The sequence below is a fragment of the Zeus faber genome, assembly GCF_960531495.2.
Source record: "Zeus faber genome assembly, chromosome: 19".
NCBI classification, from domain to species: Eukaryota; Metazoa; Chordata; class Actinopteri; order Zeiformes; family Zeidae; genus Zeus; species Zeus faber.
In genome coordinates, this window is record NC_137206.1 from 9,558,645 (window position 1) to 9,573,280 (window position 14,636).

Here is a 14,636-nt window from a genome sequence, read left to right on the forward strand (position 1 = left end):
GAATTTGTGTTTGTGAGGATGAGAAACATTTGAGAAAGCCAAAAGTACACAAATAGCCAAAGAAGAAGGAACAGAAACAGTTCTTTAAGTAGCCAACTATTTTTGGAGTTTTACGACTCGTTTTTTTTGTATGTGTATGTGTGTGTGTGTGTGTGTGTGCGTGTGCGTGTGTGTTCGGTGTGCGTGTGCGTGCGCGCCCGTGTGTGCGACGGTACCGTTCTCATCCTGGCCGCTGGCGTCGGGGGTCCCCTGGCGTGGCGGCTCGTCCTCGGGGGCCTCGGGGTAGATGACGGCCGTGTCGCCCTGCTGCAGCATCTCCTCCACCAGGGCGTCGGCGCTGACGTCATCCTCGCCGTCCGACGTGCCCTCCTCCCTCACTGAACGAACAAGGACAAGAAGAACGAGGGGACACATTTGATTACTCCGCAGTTGGACCAGATCGCAGGTGGTAGATATTCCTTGCATCGATATTCTGACCCCGAAGGCGGTCTTTCCATATGGCATAGTGAGGCGACTGCCTGGAGCCTCGTGCGCGAGGGGCGAACCGGTGTGGATTCTGTTCCCGGAGAGACGGTACTGACGTGGTGGGCGGAGGGGAGGAAACACGGACCTGTATTGTGGGGACTCCCGTGATGAAAAGTTTGGCTCTTATTTTAGAGGTTTGACTCTTTACGTGAATGGAATCCTCACAGGCTGCTGGGCTTGACACTCGCAGAGTTTTTATTTTAGTCCATACCTACAACACAACAGAGAAAATGTACCTATAGTATGTCATCTGGATTCATTACTAGCACCTGCCCCTAAAATGCTCTGTGCACACCGCTGCACTGTAGTTATTTTATGTCAGGGTATAGGTACTTAATTACTTCATTAAAAGGCCTACGTAGTTCTTGCACCACTGACAGACAGACATACAGATTTTTATTGCCTGAATGAGTAAAGGAATTTGCCCATTACCTGTCTATATCATATGGTGTGTGTGTGTGTGTGTGTGTGTGTGTGTGTGTGTGTGTGTGTGTGTGTGTGTGTGTGTGTGTGTGTGTGTGTGTGTATGTGTGTAAATATATATATATATATACACTCACACACACACACACACACACACACACACACACACACACACACACACACACACACACACACACACACACACACACATATATATTTATATATACACACATATATATATACAGTATACACACACACATACACACACACACACAGTGTATATACACTAAATAGGCAGGACAGAATATGTGCACCATCTTAAAGAAAAACTCCTTAATTCTATTTGGAATTTTGTCATTATAATATAATGAACCCTAACCTTAAATGGAGACAGGATGAACTAATTCAATTACTTGTGAATTTATCAAAAACCAAAACGGAGGAGAGATATGCGTTTTGAACTTTTGACCGCAGTCAAATGAGAAAGGAATGAATAATGTATTGCATATACTGTATATTGCGGTATCGCATCCCAATACTTGAGTGTATTACGATGCATAAGGACTCTGAATGTTATTGTGTCGGGACCCTGGTCATGACATAATCCCCCTCGGGAGAAACGTTTGGCGGTGGCGAGGAGGAGAGGTGAGAAGAATAATATATAAGGAAAACCTGAATGGTGCGGCGGCTCGGCAATAGCGCGGCAAAACCCATTTGCATGAAAGGACACGGCCGCCGTAGGAGCGCTTTGTGAAGCTCTGAATGGCGCGACGCCGTTCACCCCGTTAGGTAAGGTGCTCACGGCGATAATTAAGAGGAGGATGGTACCGTTGAATCACGGCGGATGGATACGGCACAGGCACTCCCTCTCTTTCTCTCTCTCTCTCTCTCTCTCTCTCTCTCATTCAGTCACTACCCACACACACACACACACACACACACACACAAACACACACACACACACACACACACACACACACCGTTTGGCATACATGCATATGAAGCACACTTGTACTTGCTCTCTCGGGCCTCGTCCGCACGTATCGTTTTCTCTGCGTTTCGGCCTCCCGTCCACGCCAGAACGGCGTTTAGGCTCGGGCGGAAACAAGGCTTTTAGAAAAAAGACCTTGCAGGGCGGACATCTTTCAAAACTCCATTTATTCGCGTGGACGAAAAGCGCTGACGTCGGCACCGCAGACTCGTGTCGGGAACCAACGGGGATGACCGTCGCGTTGTTTCCCGAGTCTCTCCAACCTCAGGAGTCACGTCCACCACGTTGTGCACGGATATGATGAAGGAGCTCAATAGGCCTGCTCCTCATGTTTTGCTGGTGGTGTCTGACGTCAAGTTTGACGTGTCTGACATATTTTCCCCCTCTACTACTGGCCTGGCATCATGCTTACGTGAGCGTTTTAAATCGTTTTTGCATCCTCGTGCAGAGGGAGCGGGAAAGAAAAACGTGGAGGGAGTTTTCCCCCCTTCTTACTCACCCTCTCCTCTCCTCGCGCGTCGCTCCGGCTCAGTCTCACGAGCGCACATTACCTGAGCCTGGGCTTCCGGGAAACGTAACCAGAGGAGGGCTACAGCGCCGATACGAAAACCTCCCCCCCCCCACTTCCTGCCTCTGCTCTCTCCGGGCTGAATTCTCTAATGCGGGAGTGCGGAACCGGAGCCGCCGCGTGCCGTGGGGAGTCGACCAGACGCGTCGCCGTCTTCTCTGGCCGCGTTGACGCCGCTGCCCGGACCTCCGGGGACCGAGCGATGAGAGGGGGAGGGATAACCGAGGGAGTTTATTTTGGTGTTGTGGTTCGTGAATGACGCCAGGACATGTGTGTGTGTGTGTGTGTGTGTGTGTGTGTGTGTGTGTGTGTGTGTGTGAGGAGGGTCCGGGGGGCCAGCTGTGCTCCAGCCCGCCACCCCCCCATAGACCGGAGCATTGCGTAGGTTCTCCGTGACTCACCCAGGTCCAGTGAATACCAGAACTCCTCAAACACAACCCCACCCCAGGTTCCCTCTCGGCCAAACCTTTGCAAAATTGCTAAAACCAAGCCAACGGCGTGGGAGCGTGTGTGTTGTGTGTGTGTGTGTGTGTGTGTGTGTGTTTTTGTCTGACTGTTTGAGTGAATACACGTGCATACACCGATGCACGGACGCCTGAGACCTGACAGTCGTTTGTTGCTATGGTTATTAAAGAGCCTTATTTTTCTTGTAACCACCCACCGCTGAGTGATCCTATGAGGGGGAAGAAAGCTGAAGAGGGATGTGTGTGTGTGTGTGTGTGTGTGTGTGTGTGTGTGTGTGTGTGTGTGTGTGTGTGTGTGTGTGTGTGTGTTTGTGTGTGTGTGTGTGTGTGTGTGTGTGTGTGTGTGCGTTCATCCCATCATCGGCTCGTGAATCCAAAATCCAAAAGCGACCCGGGGAAAGCTGCGGAATTCAAATAAAAGCTCGAAATATTTTTCGTACCGTTTTTTGCAGCCGTTCTTCGAGCGTGGGGTGAGTGTGAGCGAGTATCGACACACAACACACACACATCGTCACGGCGATGTGATACCTCTGAAAGGCGATACGCAATAAAATCGAGTTATCTTCCAAAACAAGATAAAAAGGAAGGAGCAGGGAGGAGCAGGGAGGAGCAGGGAGGAGCAGGGAGGAGCAGGGAGGAGGAGGAGGAGGAGGAGGAGGACGGGGGGCACAAACGCTCACATTAGCGCCCTCTTTACACCAATCACACCCCTGCTTCTCACAAGTCGGCCTCGCACCGGAGCCTCTCCCAAAGCCCCTCTTCTCCTTTTGTCAACGAGCCGTAACCGAATCGCTTTTGAAATATTTACACGATTCATCAAAAAAACTGAAAGAAAGAAAGAAAAGGAAAACGACAACAGATTTTAAGGTCGTGGGATTTGCGATTTTACGCCACATGGGCAACACGCACCTCCAGGCTAGAGAAATGTCAAGCGTAGGTGTGAGGTGGGGGTCCCGCTTGGGGGTCCACGGTGTTTTAGAGATGTGACAAGTTGTCCCTACGTGTGTGTGTGCGCGTGTGTCGATGTGGAAGAGAGAGAGAGAGAGGGAGAGAGAGACGGGGGAGGGGTTTTGCCCCCCTCTCTCTCTCTCGCTGTCTCTCTTCCTGGGATCAGTGTTATCGGGCTCCTGCCCCGAGGTGAAACATCACACAGGCTGCTGTTTTCTTTGCAGGGAGGGGCTTTGAGGTTTTGTTTTTTCATGCTGATGCGGGGACATGAACGCATCGCTGCACGTGCGGCAAATCCACCCGACGAGGCAGAAAAAGGAGGACGCGGCGGGAAATTCTGTCGAGGTTTGTTTAGCGATTGAAAAAGTTTTAAGGATCTTTTCTTTTTTTTTTTTACTATTTTTCTTTTGTTTTTTTCCTCTTTTTTTTTTTTAAGTCTCCGGACCTGACGGTCCCTCGCCTCTTCTTCCTGTCTCCCCTCCTCTTCCCCTTTCTCGGCCGTCTACACCCCTGTAACCTGATAAGCGCACAATCCCATCACGCTCTTCCTGACCCGGCTGACCTCGGACCCTGCAGCTTCCTGTGGACGTGCATCTTGACCAGTCCAGGAGGTACTATCCTCCCTCTCCCCACCCCCCCTCTCTCTCTCTGAGCGTCCATCTGGGCAGGGAGGGTTGCTAGTTCTATGCCCCGCCAGTCGTGTTGTGCTGTTGTCTATTAACAACAGGAAGTGGCGTCGGGAGAATAAATGCGAGTTGTCTCCCGAGTCAAAGGCTGAACAAACCCACCCCCCCCCACCCCAGCTGGCCCCGACAGATATACGGACGTTCTTGCACATTCATCCCGCCGAGGAGGTCGGCCACGTTTGACCTCACGAGGTGACGTACACCGTGCAGGAATGTAGGTGCGCCCTCCTCTCTCCGAAAAAAATCCGTCCCTTGTGAAAAATGTGCGCAAGTACGTCAGGTCCGAGACATTATATTTCAGAGCTCTTCCGGACCACCCCATACGAGCCTGGGGTCCTTATTCCCTCGGGTACGTGGCTCCAGGTTCCGTCCGAGGTCATAAGGCTGGCCGAGCCGATCTCTTCTTCAAACGTACTTAAAAGCCTCGTCTCATTTTAGTTAGGTTGTCTTTTAGCGACGGACTGGCTTCATTATTATTGGAGGACGGAAGGGACTTCAAGGATAGACCTGGCTGACCCTGGGACTCGCTTGAGGAAACCCTATCGGAGTGAACTCCTCCAGACGGGTAGGGTGAGAAGGGTAGGGGAGGTGAGGCTGCATGAGGGAGGGTGAAATATAAGCAGGGAGAAAGATTAGCGGGTGTTGGACGCTATTCCCAGGCTGTACTTGAGGGTGGGGGTGGTCGGGTGGTGGCAGCGGCGGCGGCGGATAAAAACAGGGTGCGAGAGGACAGACTGATGAGAGGTGCGCCGGTTGAGGGACGAACGATAGGGTGAAGATGAAGAGGCCAAAGTAGAAGGCAGGGTTAGGAAGCCATTACTTATGGCCTTCGTGCGGTAGGGTATCGGCACGGATCGGCACAACTCTGTGGACTGAATCATTGCTGACGTGAAAGGCCCGAAAGCAAAAAAGGAAATATCGAAACCCTGCAAGCTGAAATGTTTCAAGTTCAAGGAGATCCAGGCCAAAGTCAATCTGCCGCCGGGTAACGGCTTTTGGAATCGGCGGTAGGGTGGTTAATATACGTTAATTCCGGTCTCGGCTTTTGGCACTCGTCTCGCGACGCGCAACCTCTCCCCGCCACCCGCCCCCTTACCCTAACACATCTCTCACCGACGAGAGCCCCCGAGCCAAACCCATCGACAGCGACGCCCCAAAATAAACACGCCCGTGGCTGACACATCGAGTCAACGTGTCCTGTTACATTACATGTGGGCCTCGTCACATGTCGCACATGCTGTACTTGGCACGGGCCCCGGACCAAGAGCTATGCACACACACACACACATATAAGAGCACATACTGTATGTACGCTCACGTACACACGCAAATATATGTCCGTACACACACACACACTCACTCAACGTGAGGTCAGTGGAGCAGGCCAACTGGCCTTTGGACCAGGTCATCCTTCAACACCTTCAATTGTGTTTCAAGGGGGGTGTGACATCAGCTTTTCCTGTAGGGGGGAGGGGGGCGGCTGCTGATGTCACTTCCACACGGGGCTGAGGTAACGGTGAGTTCAGAACATCCAAACCCCCAACCCCCAACCCACCCCTCCCCACCTCTGATCCTCTGATGGCCGCCATGAGTGCCACCGCTCTCGCCCCTGGTCGCAGGCGGTGTTTTTTTCTGCGCGTTTGAAGGTCTGCCGTTGGCATTGTCCTCGTGCGACGCCGCGTTTCCTGCCTCAGTTAGAAGTCCACTGTGTGTAGTACCTGTTTCCTCACACTCGGTCTATCACAATGAGACAAAGCTCGCCCGCTTCGAGGGCTCTTGCCCACAGATGCCGACCGGGGCGTTCCTTAACCGAGCCCGCCTGCCCCTCCGGAGGTGACTGTGAGAAGCCACTTTGACTGAGGTCGCCTAGACAATCGATCTTCTGATGAGAATAAAAACGCATGACAAAAGGTGGCATGAGGGGATTTCTGCATTCAGGGGAGCCTGAGGATACTCAGGGCCACCTTTTGCCGACTCCACCTACCGGCTCGCCAGGAAACGCGCGGAGGAAGCGAGGCGGCAGAACCTCCGGTGACCTCACCTGGGTCCCAGCGGCGGCCCCCGTCGTCGGGCAGGGCGCTGTCAAAGTCGGCCCCGTCCGGCAAACTGCCCTCTTCCTCCACGATGTGCAGCTTGTCCTCATCGTCAGAGTCCGAGCCGGCCTCAACCACGTTGCCGTAGTTAGACACTGCACGGGGAGAGAAGGGGAGGTTGACGTAAGACGAGTGGTTCGCCGTGGCGTGTCAAACCGAGGGCGGATCTGAAACACTAGGGCTGCACAGCGATTTGGATGAAACGATTGGATAGTTATTCATAGGAGTGACATGTTATCACATACAACACTTTCACGTGTCTGAAAGGAGCAGGGTGTAAGATTTAGTGGCGTCTAGCGGTGAGGTGGCGGACTGCAACTGACCCAACACCCCTCCCCTCACCCTCTTCCAAGCCTGTAGGAGAAAGCAACAAAAATCACAGTTCTTATTTTCATGGGATTATACAAGTCTGTTCCGCCAACTGCCAATAAATTGTATACACATTAACACATAGCCCTCTCATCATCAAGACCAAATTGTGGTCTGTGCTATAGGCTCCCACTGAATATCACATCAGTGAGACATCACGGCCGAACCCTTCACCATTTCATCTATTTTTGATATGCATTACAAAATACATATTCCCCCCCCCGCCCAAAAAAAACCCCCTTGTCGCATCCCGCTTTTGCGGTAAAGAGCCTCAGCGATGCAGGTATCGCGGCCTTTGTATATTGCAATATCAACATAAGCCCTAATTATATTCATTGAAAACGAACACTGGGATTGCATGATGCAGCGGGCAGAGAGCAGGCAGGGAGGAAAGCGCTGGAAACGCCAGAGGGCACAAGTCAGAGAGGCTGAATATACAGACTGCATGGTTTTAAATGTCAAACCTATTACAGGGTGCCGTCCGGGCTGATGACCGTGACACCTTCCGTTATGACATCTCTTAACAGCGTTGGTGGGGATATGGGGATCACGAGGAGTATATCCGCCAAATATCCGCTATCCGGAATTCGCATGTCGAAGAATCGAGACATCGGACTATGGCGCGACGTGTGTTCTCGGAGCAAAACTACTTTTTCTAAGCCGCGCCTTTTCGTCGTCATCGATCTTTCCGACGAGAGACGCGTCGTCATTTCCGGGCGATTCCTCAAAACAATAAAGGAGAAGGTGCCTTTATTGCCCGGCCTTTAGTACGGGCACCTACGATTCTGCACCACAGCGCCAACAAGCCGCAAAGTAACACAACGCTGTAGCTCACACACACGTAGAGTAGAGACAAAACATACACACACACACACACACACACACACACACACACACACACACACACACACACACACACACACATACAGACACACTTCCTCACACTGCTATATAATGATCTCAGAGATTGGATTGTGTGTGTGTGTGTGTGTGGGAGTGGAGTTGACCTGGCCGGCTGTGTTATGGGCTGGAGGAGCCAGGAGACTCGCACAGACAACCCACGGAGAGGGTTATTATGTGGAGTAAATTTCCCTGACCGACCTCCTGCTCCAGGTGTGTGTGTGTGTGTGTGTGTGTGTGTGTGTGTGTGTGTGTGTGTGTGTGTGCGAGTGTGAGTGTGAGAGTGTGCGTGTGTATGTGAGTGTGTTCCTTTTCTCATTTAGTCTTCCGTTTCCTCCATCTCGGTGTACGTTTCACCTGTGGCGTCTCCTCCCACTTTAGGGGGGGCGGGGGGCGCTGTTTCCCACCCCCGCTACAGGTCCTCTCGAAGGCCAAATCGATTCCCCGGCGAGAGCGGCTCCGTCGGCCCCCAGTGCCAGGCATTCCAGCAACCTTTTGCGTTCCTCCACAGCGCGCGCACACGCACACACACGCACTCACACACGGGCGCGCACACACACACACAAACATATGCTCTCTACCGCGTACCTTCTACTCCATCTCTCTCATCTATCTATTTCTATCTCACCCCCACCCACCTCTCTCCACAGTGGGAGATGGCAAAACGCAATGTTTCAATCAATCTGAATTGTTGTTTTTTTTTTTTTTTTTTACTTCTTTCTTCTTCTATATCTCTGCGTTTCGCAGTTTTTCGCGGGACTCTGCAGCCGGTTGGTACACACACACACACACACACGCACACGCACCAACACGGAGTGTGAGTTCAAGCGTAGCGCGAGGCCGTTTGGGAGCTGGCGTGTGTGGGTGGGAAGCAAGAGACGGGGGGCGGGGGCGGGGGCGGGGGGGGGGGGGCGGAGGTGTTGCTGGTGGAGAGAGGAGATGAGGGGGAGGTCGGAGGTCGAGCTGGAGCGGCGCTGTTTGGTGAGGCGTCAGCCAAAAGTCCCGCAGGATTTAAGAAAAATGTTAAGTTTGAGAAAGGCTTGAGAAAGGGTTTTTTTTCTTTTTTCCTCGCCCTCTTCTCCGTTTCATGCCGACTTTCCTCGCTTAACCCCCCCCCCCCCCCCCAGCCTCGGAAAATCAATTGACTTAAGTAATGGCAATTTTATTTTTGGACAATCTGAATGGCCTCGCTGACTCTCGAATCGATTCCATCGCATTTATTCACAATGCGAGTATTTGTTATGCGTGTGCTGTACGTCGCTCTGAGAACCGCGACTGTATGGGTGCGATCGCCCCCTTCTCTCTCTCTCTCTCTCACGCGCTCTCCTCTCTGTTACCGGCCAGGTGATGTATTGATATTCCCCACAGTTACTTTTGCAGCGGAATCAGGGAGTGGCGCCCTGTCAGCCCCGGGATAGGTTTCGTGTCGGAGGCTCCCAGAGGCGTGGGGAGGCAGTTTTGGTGCTGCAGCCACTCAGGTGTGGAGCTGAGGTCAGCATTATGCAGAGGCGATGCGCGCACACACACACACACACACACACACACACACACACACACACACACACACGCACGCGCGCACGTATGCGCACACAGGCCCCGCCCGGCGGTGGTGTCAGAGAAAATGATCGACTATAAAGTGAAAAGCAGGGGAGGGGAGAGGGAAGGGGGGGTTGAAAAAAAAATCAATGGTGCCTTTGGAACAACAGCGGAGGGCCATAAAACTGGGGAAGCCACAGAGCGACAGTGAGGTGGTGGGAGGGTGTGGGGTGGCTCAGCGGGAAGCGTCTCCCTGTGCCAAATGGTGAGCGGTTAGGTACCTTGTATGTGTGTGTGTGTGTGTGTGTGTGTGTGTGTGTGTGTGTGTGTGTGTGTGTGTGTGTGTGTGTGTCTGTGTGTGTGTGTGTGTGTGTGTGTTCCGACATGACATGTTACACCTCGCGGAAAAACCCCAAAACAAAGCAGGGAACACACTGCACAAAAGCCGAGGGGTCCCATTCTGGATGACCGGCCGAGCGTTTGGACAGCTGGCCTCATTAGTGCTATAGCGCCCTGCAACACACTGCGAACGGACGACTCCTGCACATGCAGAGAGAGAGAAAGAGCGAGGGAGAGAGAGAGAGAGAGAGAGAGCGAGAGAGGTTAGAGGAAGAGGCAGAGTAACGGTCAAAGACTGAGCTCTCCAACTGTTGTTTTACCTCCCAATGTAAGATGCACCTGAGAAAATAGCGTGCGGCAAGTCGAGTGGCCACGGGCTACGAACGCGGGGCCGCCACCGCGGCGCCCTCCCACGTGCATGACGACCACAGCCCACGCCGCCCCTCCACGGATCTGGGTAATAGGCTATAGCTACAAAATTGATGCAGGTGAAACATACAGTACAGTAGTACCGGGCGCGCCATCGTCTTCATTGCAGTCAAAGTCCGCGTACAGCGCGGAGGCGTCGTGAATCCACCAGGTCGGAACATGATCCGGCGGATCCCCGAAACGATTCATAAAACCGCTTGAATTGAACGCAGGCGGACCGCGCGTGAGTTCAGACACGGCGCCTCTTTAAAGGCGGCCCCAAGCTGAGCACCTCTGCTCACGGAGGGCCCATCGGGGGCCTTGTTATGACACCTGCCAGGCTGAATCAATGACAAGGCAGCAGAATAGGGGTGAAGGGGGTGGTGGTGGTGGTGGTGGGGGTTCTCTGTTCCACCGTTAATACTATCCTTCTGCTTTTAACGGTGTTTATGTTGAGGTGTTTCAGTTAGATATTCGCAAATATAATTTTTTGTCATGTAGTTTTACCAACACTTTGAGTGCATCTTATCAAAACGAAAGGACTGCAATTACACATTTTTTCCGTTGACAAAAATACATTTACTTTTTTCTTATTTTGCATTTAAAGATTGCTCATTTTTCAGAAGAAATTCAAGACATTTTTAACATTAACATTTCACATTTTTGGCCCATTTTGGTTAGTAGATTGATTCTATTCATCCACATTTTTTTCTTGCTTTTCATCTATCATTCTTTTTGCATCTGAGATTGAAAATGTGGTGAATGCAAAGTGAAGACATTTTTAAAACATTTTCAGGGTTTTATTTTTTTTTTCCCGGACAATTACACAGCAAACCCAAACAGAAAAATTCCTGTCCCACGTGCAGCGGCGGCGGATCGCTCGCTAAGGTATTTACTGCACCAGGGCTGACCAGACATTCAAGGCGGTGGTGTGCGTGTGTGTGTGTGTGTGTATGGGTTGGGGGTCCTCTCTTCTTTGAAGATCTCACCCCCCGCCCTCCCCCCTCCCTCGCCCGAGGTGTGACTGACTCGCTTAATAACGGAGCCTCAGAACGCGGCGGCAGAGGAGCGCGGCTCGCGGACAAGCACATTACAGCCAGAGGTGAACGCTTATGTTGATTCACGACCCACAGGAACATCTGGAGGAAACCCGACACACATTGTCCAGGCAGGGCCCACGTCGCTGTATCAGAAGGTGTGTGTGTGTGTGTGTGTGTGTGTGTGTGTGTGTGTGTGTGTGTGTGTGTGTGTGTGTGTGTGTGTGTGTGTGTGTGTGTGTGTGTGTGCGTGCGTGCATGTGTGTGTGTGTGTGTGTGTGTGGAATGTCCAACCAAAACACTTTTCCTGAGTTTGCCTTTTAAAGAGACAGATCTTCTCTCACTCACTTCCATTGTGTCTCTCTCAGCCAGTCATCTCACTCAACTGACCTGTAAGGGCCCCGTGTAAGGCCCCCAGCCTCATGTATCGTGTGTGTGTGTGTGTGTGTGTGGGTGTGTGTGTGTGCGTGTGTGCGTGTGTGATTAGACAAGAGGCTGACTCCTGTTAGGCAACACTTCCAACCCCCCCCCGTCCACCAAGACTTCTGTCTCTATATTTAGCGGTGGTACATGCTCCCACACTAAACTACAGCACTTATCTCATTCACAACACACAGTCAGGCAGGCTGCGGTACAAGAAGAAGGAGAAGAAGAAGATGGAAAAAAAAAAAAGGGGGGGGGATAAAATAATACCACAGGCATCCTCAAAGAGCGCAGCGCCCGCCGTCACACGGTCTGCCGCTGTGGCGCTGGCTGCTGCCATGTTCTTAGGGAAGCCAGGGAAGAAACGGCAACGGGAACCGCACTCAAACAAAAAGTGGTGCCATTCCAAAAAAGAAAAACAAAAAGACAGACAGAAAGAAAGAAAGAAGGAAAGAAAGAAAGAAGGAAGGAAAGAAGGAAAGAAAGAAAGCTCAAGAATGTAGTCTCAAGGTGAGGCGCCTCGTTCGGCGCTGAGGTAAACCGAGGGGCTGTTTTTTTTTTTTTTGGTTGAATCAACAAGCTCCCTCCCACAGAGACGGGGAAGGTCGGCTCGAGCGCTGAGAGCAAAACAGAGAGGATGGAGGGTTTTCATTTAAATTTTTTTTTCTTTCTTTGGTTCGTGGCCCGTTTGCCCACCTCAAACTCCCTGGCCGTGCCTTCCGGACCGGGCTGCACTGACCCCCCCCCGGCTCGGTCCCATGATATACAGGGAGGTTATAAACCGTGAACACACCAAGTGGAGCCTGTTTTTTTAAATAGCAGCCAGGCCGCAGTTGGATATGGCCCTCCCTGAACTGTAGAGGGCACTACGTTCCCAAGAGACTTCCCAACTTTATTGAACCCGGTAGGGGTGTTGGTCATCTGCATTCTAGGGACCAACTCCAACTCTAGGGCCAATGCCTGAGTGTCCCTAACCCTAATATGCGGAAACCCACATGAGCACAGGAAGAACACGCAAACTCCACACAGAAAGGCCCCAGTCGGGCAAAAACCCAGAAGGCAACAGAGCTAATTTCTGAGCCATCATGGCACCGAACCTTAAGCCTGTTATAGTAACCGCATTGGCTGTTGGAACCGTCTCAGCTCAGCCGCTCCTCAGGTGTCGGAGCACTTGTGCGGTCACATCCAGGAGTAGTCGCCTCCCCACGCTACGTGGCGCCACACAAACGTCCCCCACGCCTCCTGCAAGACATTCCAACATCTGCGGAACAAACATCTGATCATCTGGGTCTTACTCATTGTTCTATCTTTGGAAAAGGAGAAAAAAAAAAGCAGAACCGCTGGTAAATCGGTTCAACGCGCCCGGCGCTAAGCCGTGAGTCAAGACGGAGACACAAGGTGTTGAAATGGCTGATTGGAGGACGCGGTTGGGTTTTGTTTGGAGGTGGGTAGCAACGGTGGGATAACAAAGAGAAATCATTACCGAAAAAAAAAAAAAAAAAAGAGAGAACGAAATCAAAGGAGTTGAACCGGCGGTGTTCTTCAGAGGAGAGGCGGAAGACAATGGGCTCTTGTCTCGCTGATGACAACGATTGAGCTCTTTAGCACCAGAGCTAATGGGCCTCAGTGGGTCACTTATCCCCCGGCCCCCCCATCCCCTCGGCCTGCAGCCGATGAGCGCCTTTTACACGATAATAACGGCGCTTAATGGAGGCTATTGTTCCCTTAATCTGCCGTACGAGACTTGTAAGTGTTAAAAAAAAAAAGAGAGAAGGTGGGTGTTCACAGGAAACAAAAAAAAAAAAAAAAAAAAAAGGCCTAAACAGCGCCTCGGAGATCTTCTCCCAGACGGCCTTGAGAGAATAAACGGAAGCCGCTCGGGCAGAATCAGCGTGAGGATATCGAAAGCGGTGGCCGTCTACAATGCGCTTCGATCGCTAACATCTTTTCCACAATCCTAAGGGAATTAAGATCGACAAAAGTGTGTGTCGCCGTCGTTGTCTGAGCAACCAGGAGGTCATGGGAAGGTTGGTTTTTTTCCTCGTATTGTGCAAATTTTCCCAGAAAACCCAGAAAAACAATATCAACCAATATAAAAAAAAATTAAAAATAAAAATGTGAGCCGCCAGCGGGAAAATGGTCGGGAGAGATGCGCATTGTGCACGCTGAGTGGTGACCGGGCTGCAGCCCGACGCCGGCGCACGGTCCTTTAATGAACATTCTGATGATCCGCACACGCTCTGTTCATACCGGGATTTGTCAGAGCGCTGTTTGGCTTCGCTCCGTGCTTCTAAATAAGGCCAAGGTGAGCTGGGAGGCGCAACGGGGTGTGAACGCACGCACGCACGCACGCACGCACGCACGCACGCACACACACACACAAACACACGCACACACACACACCCACGCGTGCGTACGAAAGCAGCGTTCCATAGACGTGCACTCGCCATCGCGTTTACACAAGGCTCCTGGGCGCTGTTTATGTTGGAGGTGAGACAGCCCCATCCACGGTATTAACAGCTGTGCACCTAAGTGGGGGTTGGACTTGACGTGTGTGTGTGTGTGTGTGTGTGTGTGTGTGTGTGTGTGTGTGTGTGTGTGTGTGTGTGTGTGTGTGTGTGTGTGTGTGTGTGTATATAAAACCGTGTGTGAGCGTGCGCGTGTTACGCTATTAATGGAAGGCCTAGGTGCGTGGCAGGCCCTTCACCTGATTACAGTCGCCTGTCTCCCTGTCACCCGCGGCGAGCCACCGGGTTGGGTGAAACCAGCAGCGACGTGCAAACAATACGTTCTGTTTGAACCGATTTCTGAAATGGCTCGGGAGTCAGGAGTCACTTGGGCGAGAGAGTCCGTTCGCGTTTGTCGCGCGTTCGCGGCTCGGTAACCGCGGCCCGGGCTCAAAAGAAAGAGGCGAGGAGTCGAACCC

General features: G+C 52.0%; 1 protein-coding gene across 1 annotated transcript in view; it reads right to left on the reverse strand.

Moving 5' to 3' along the window:
• LOC307244792 (zinc finger E-box-binding homeobox 1-like) overlaps nucleotides 1–14,636 on the reverse strand; it is a gene marked incomplete at both ends in the record, with an annotated part of 70,751 nt that overhangs the window by 27,201 nt on the left and 28,914 nt on the right. The window contains 2 exon segments of the mRNA XM_080020096.1: nucleotides 216–377; nucleotides 6,647–6,793. Coding sequence (XP_079876222.1) covers nucleotides 216–377; nucleotides 6,647–6,793 — 309 coding nt within the window.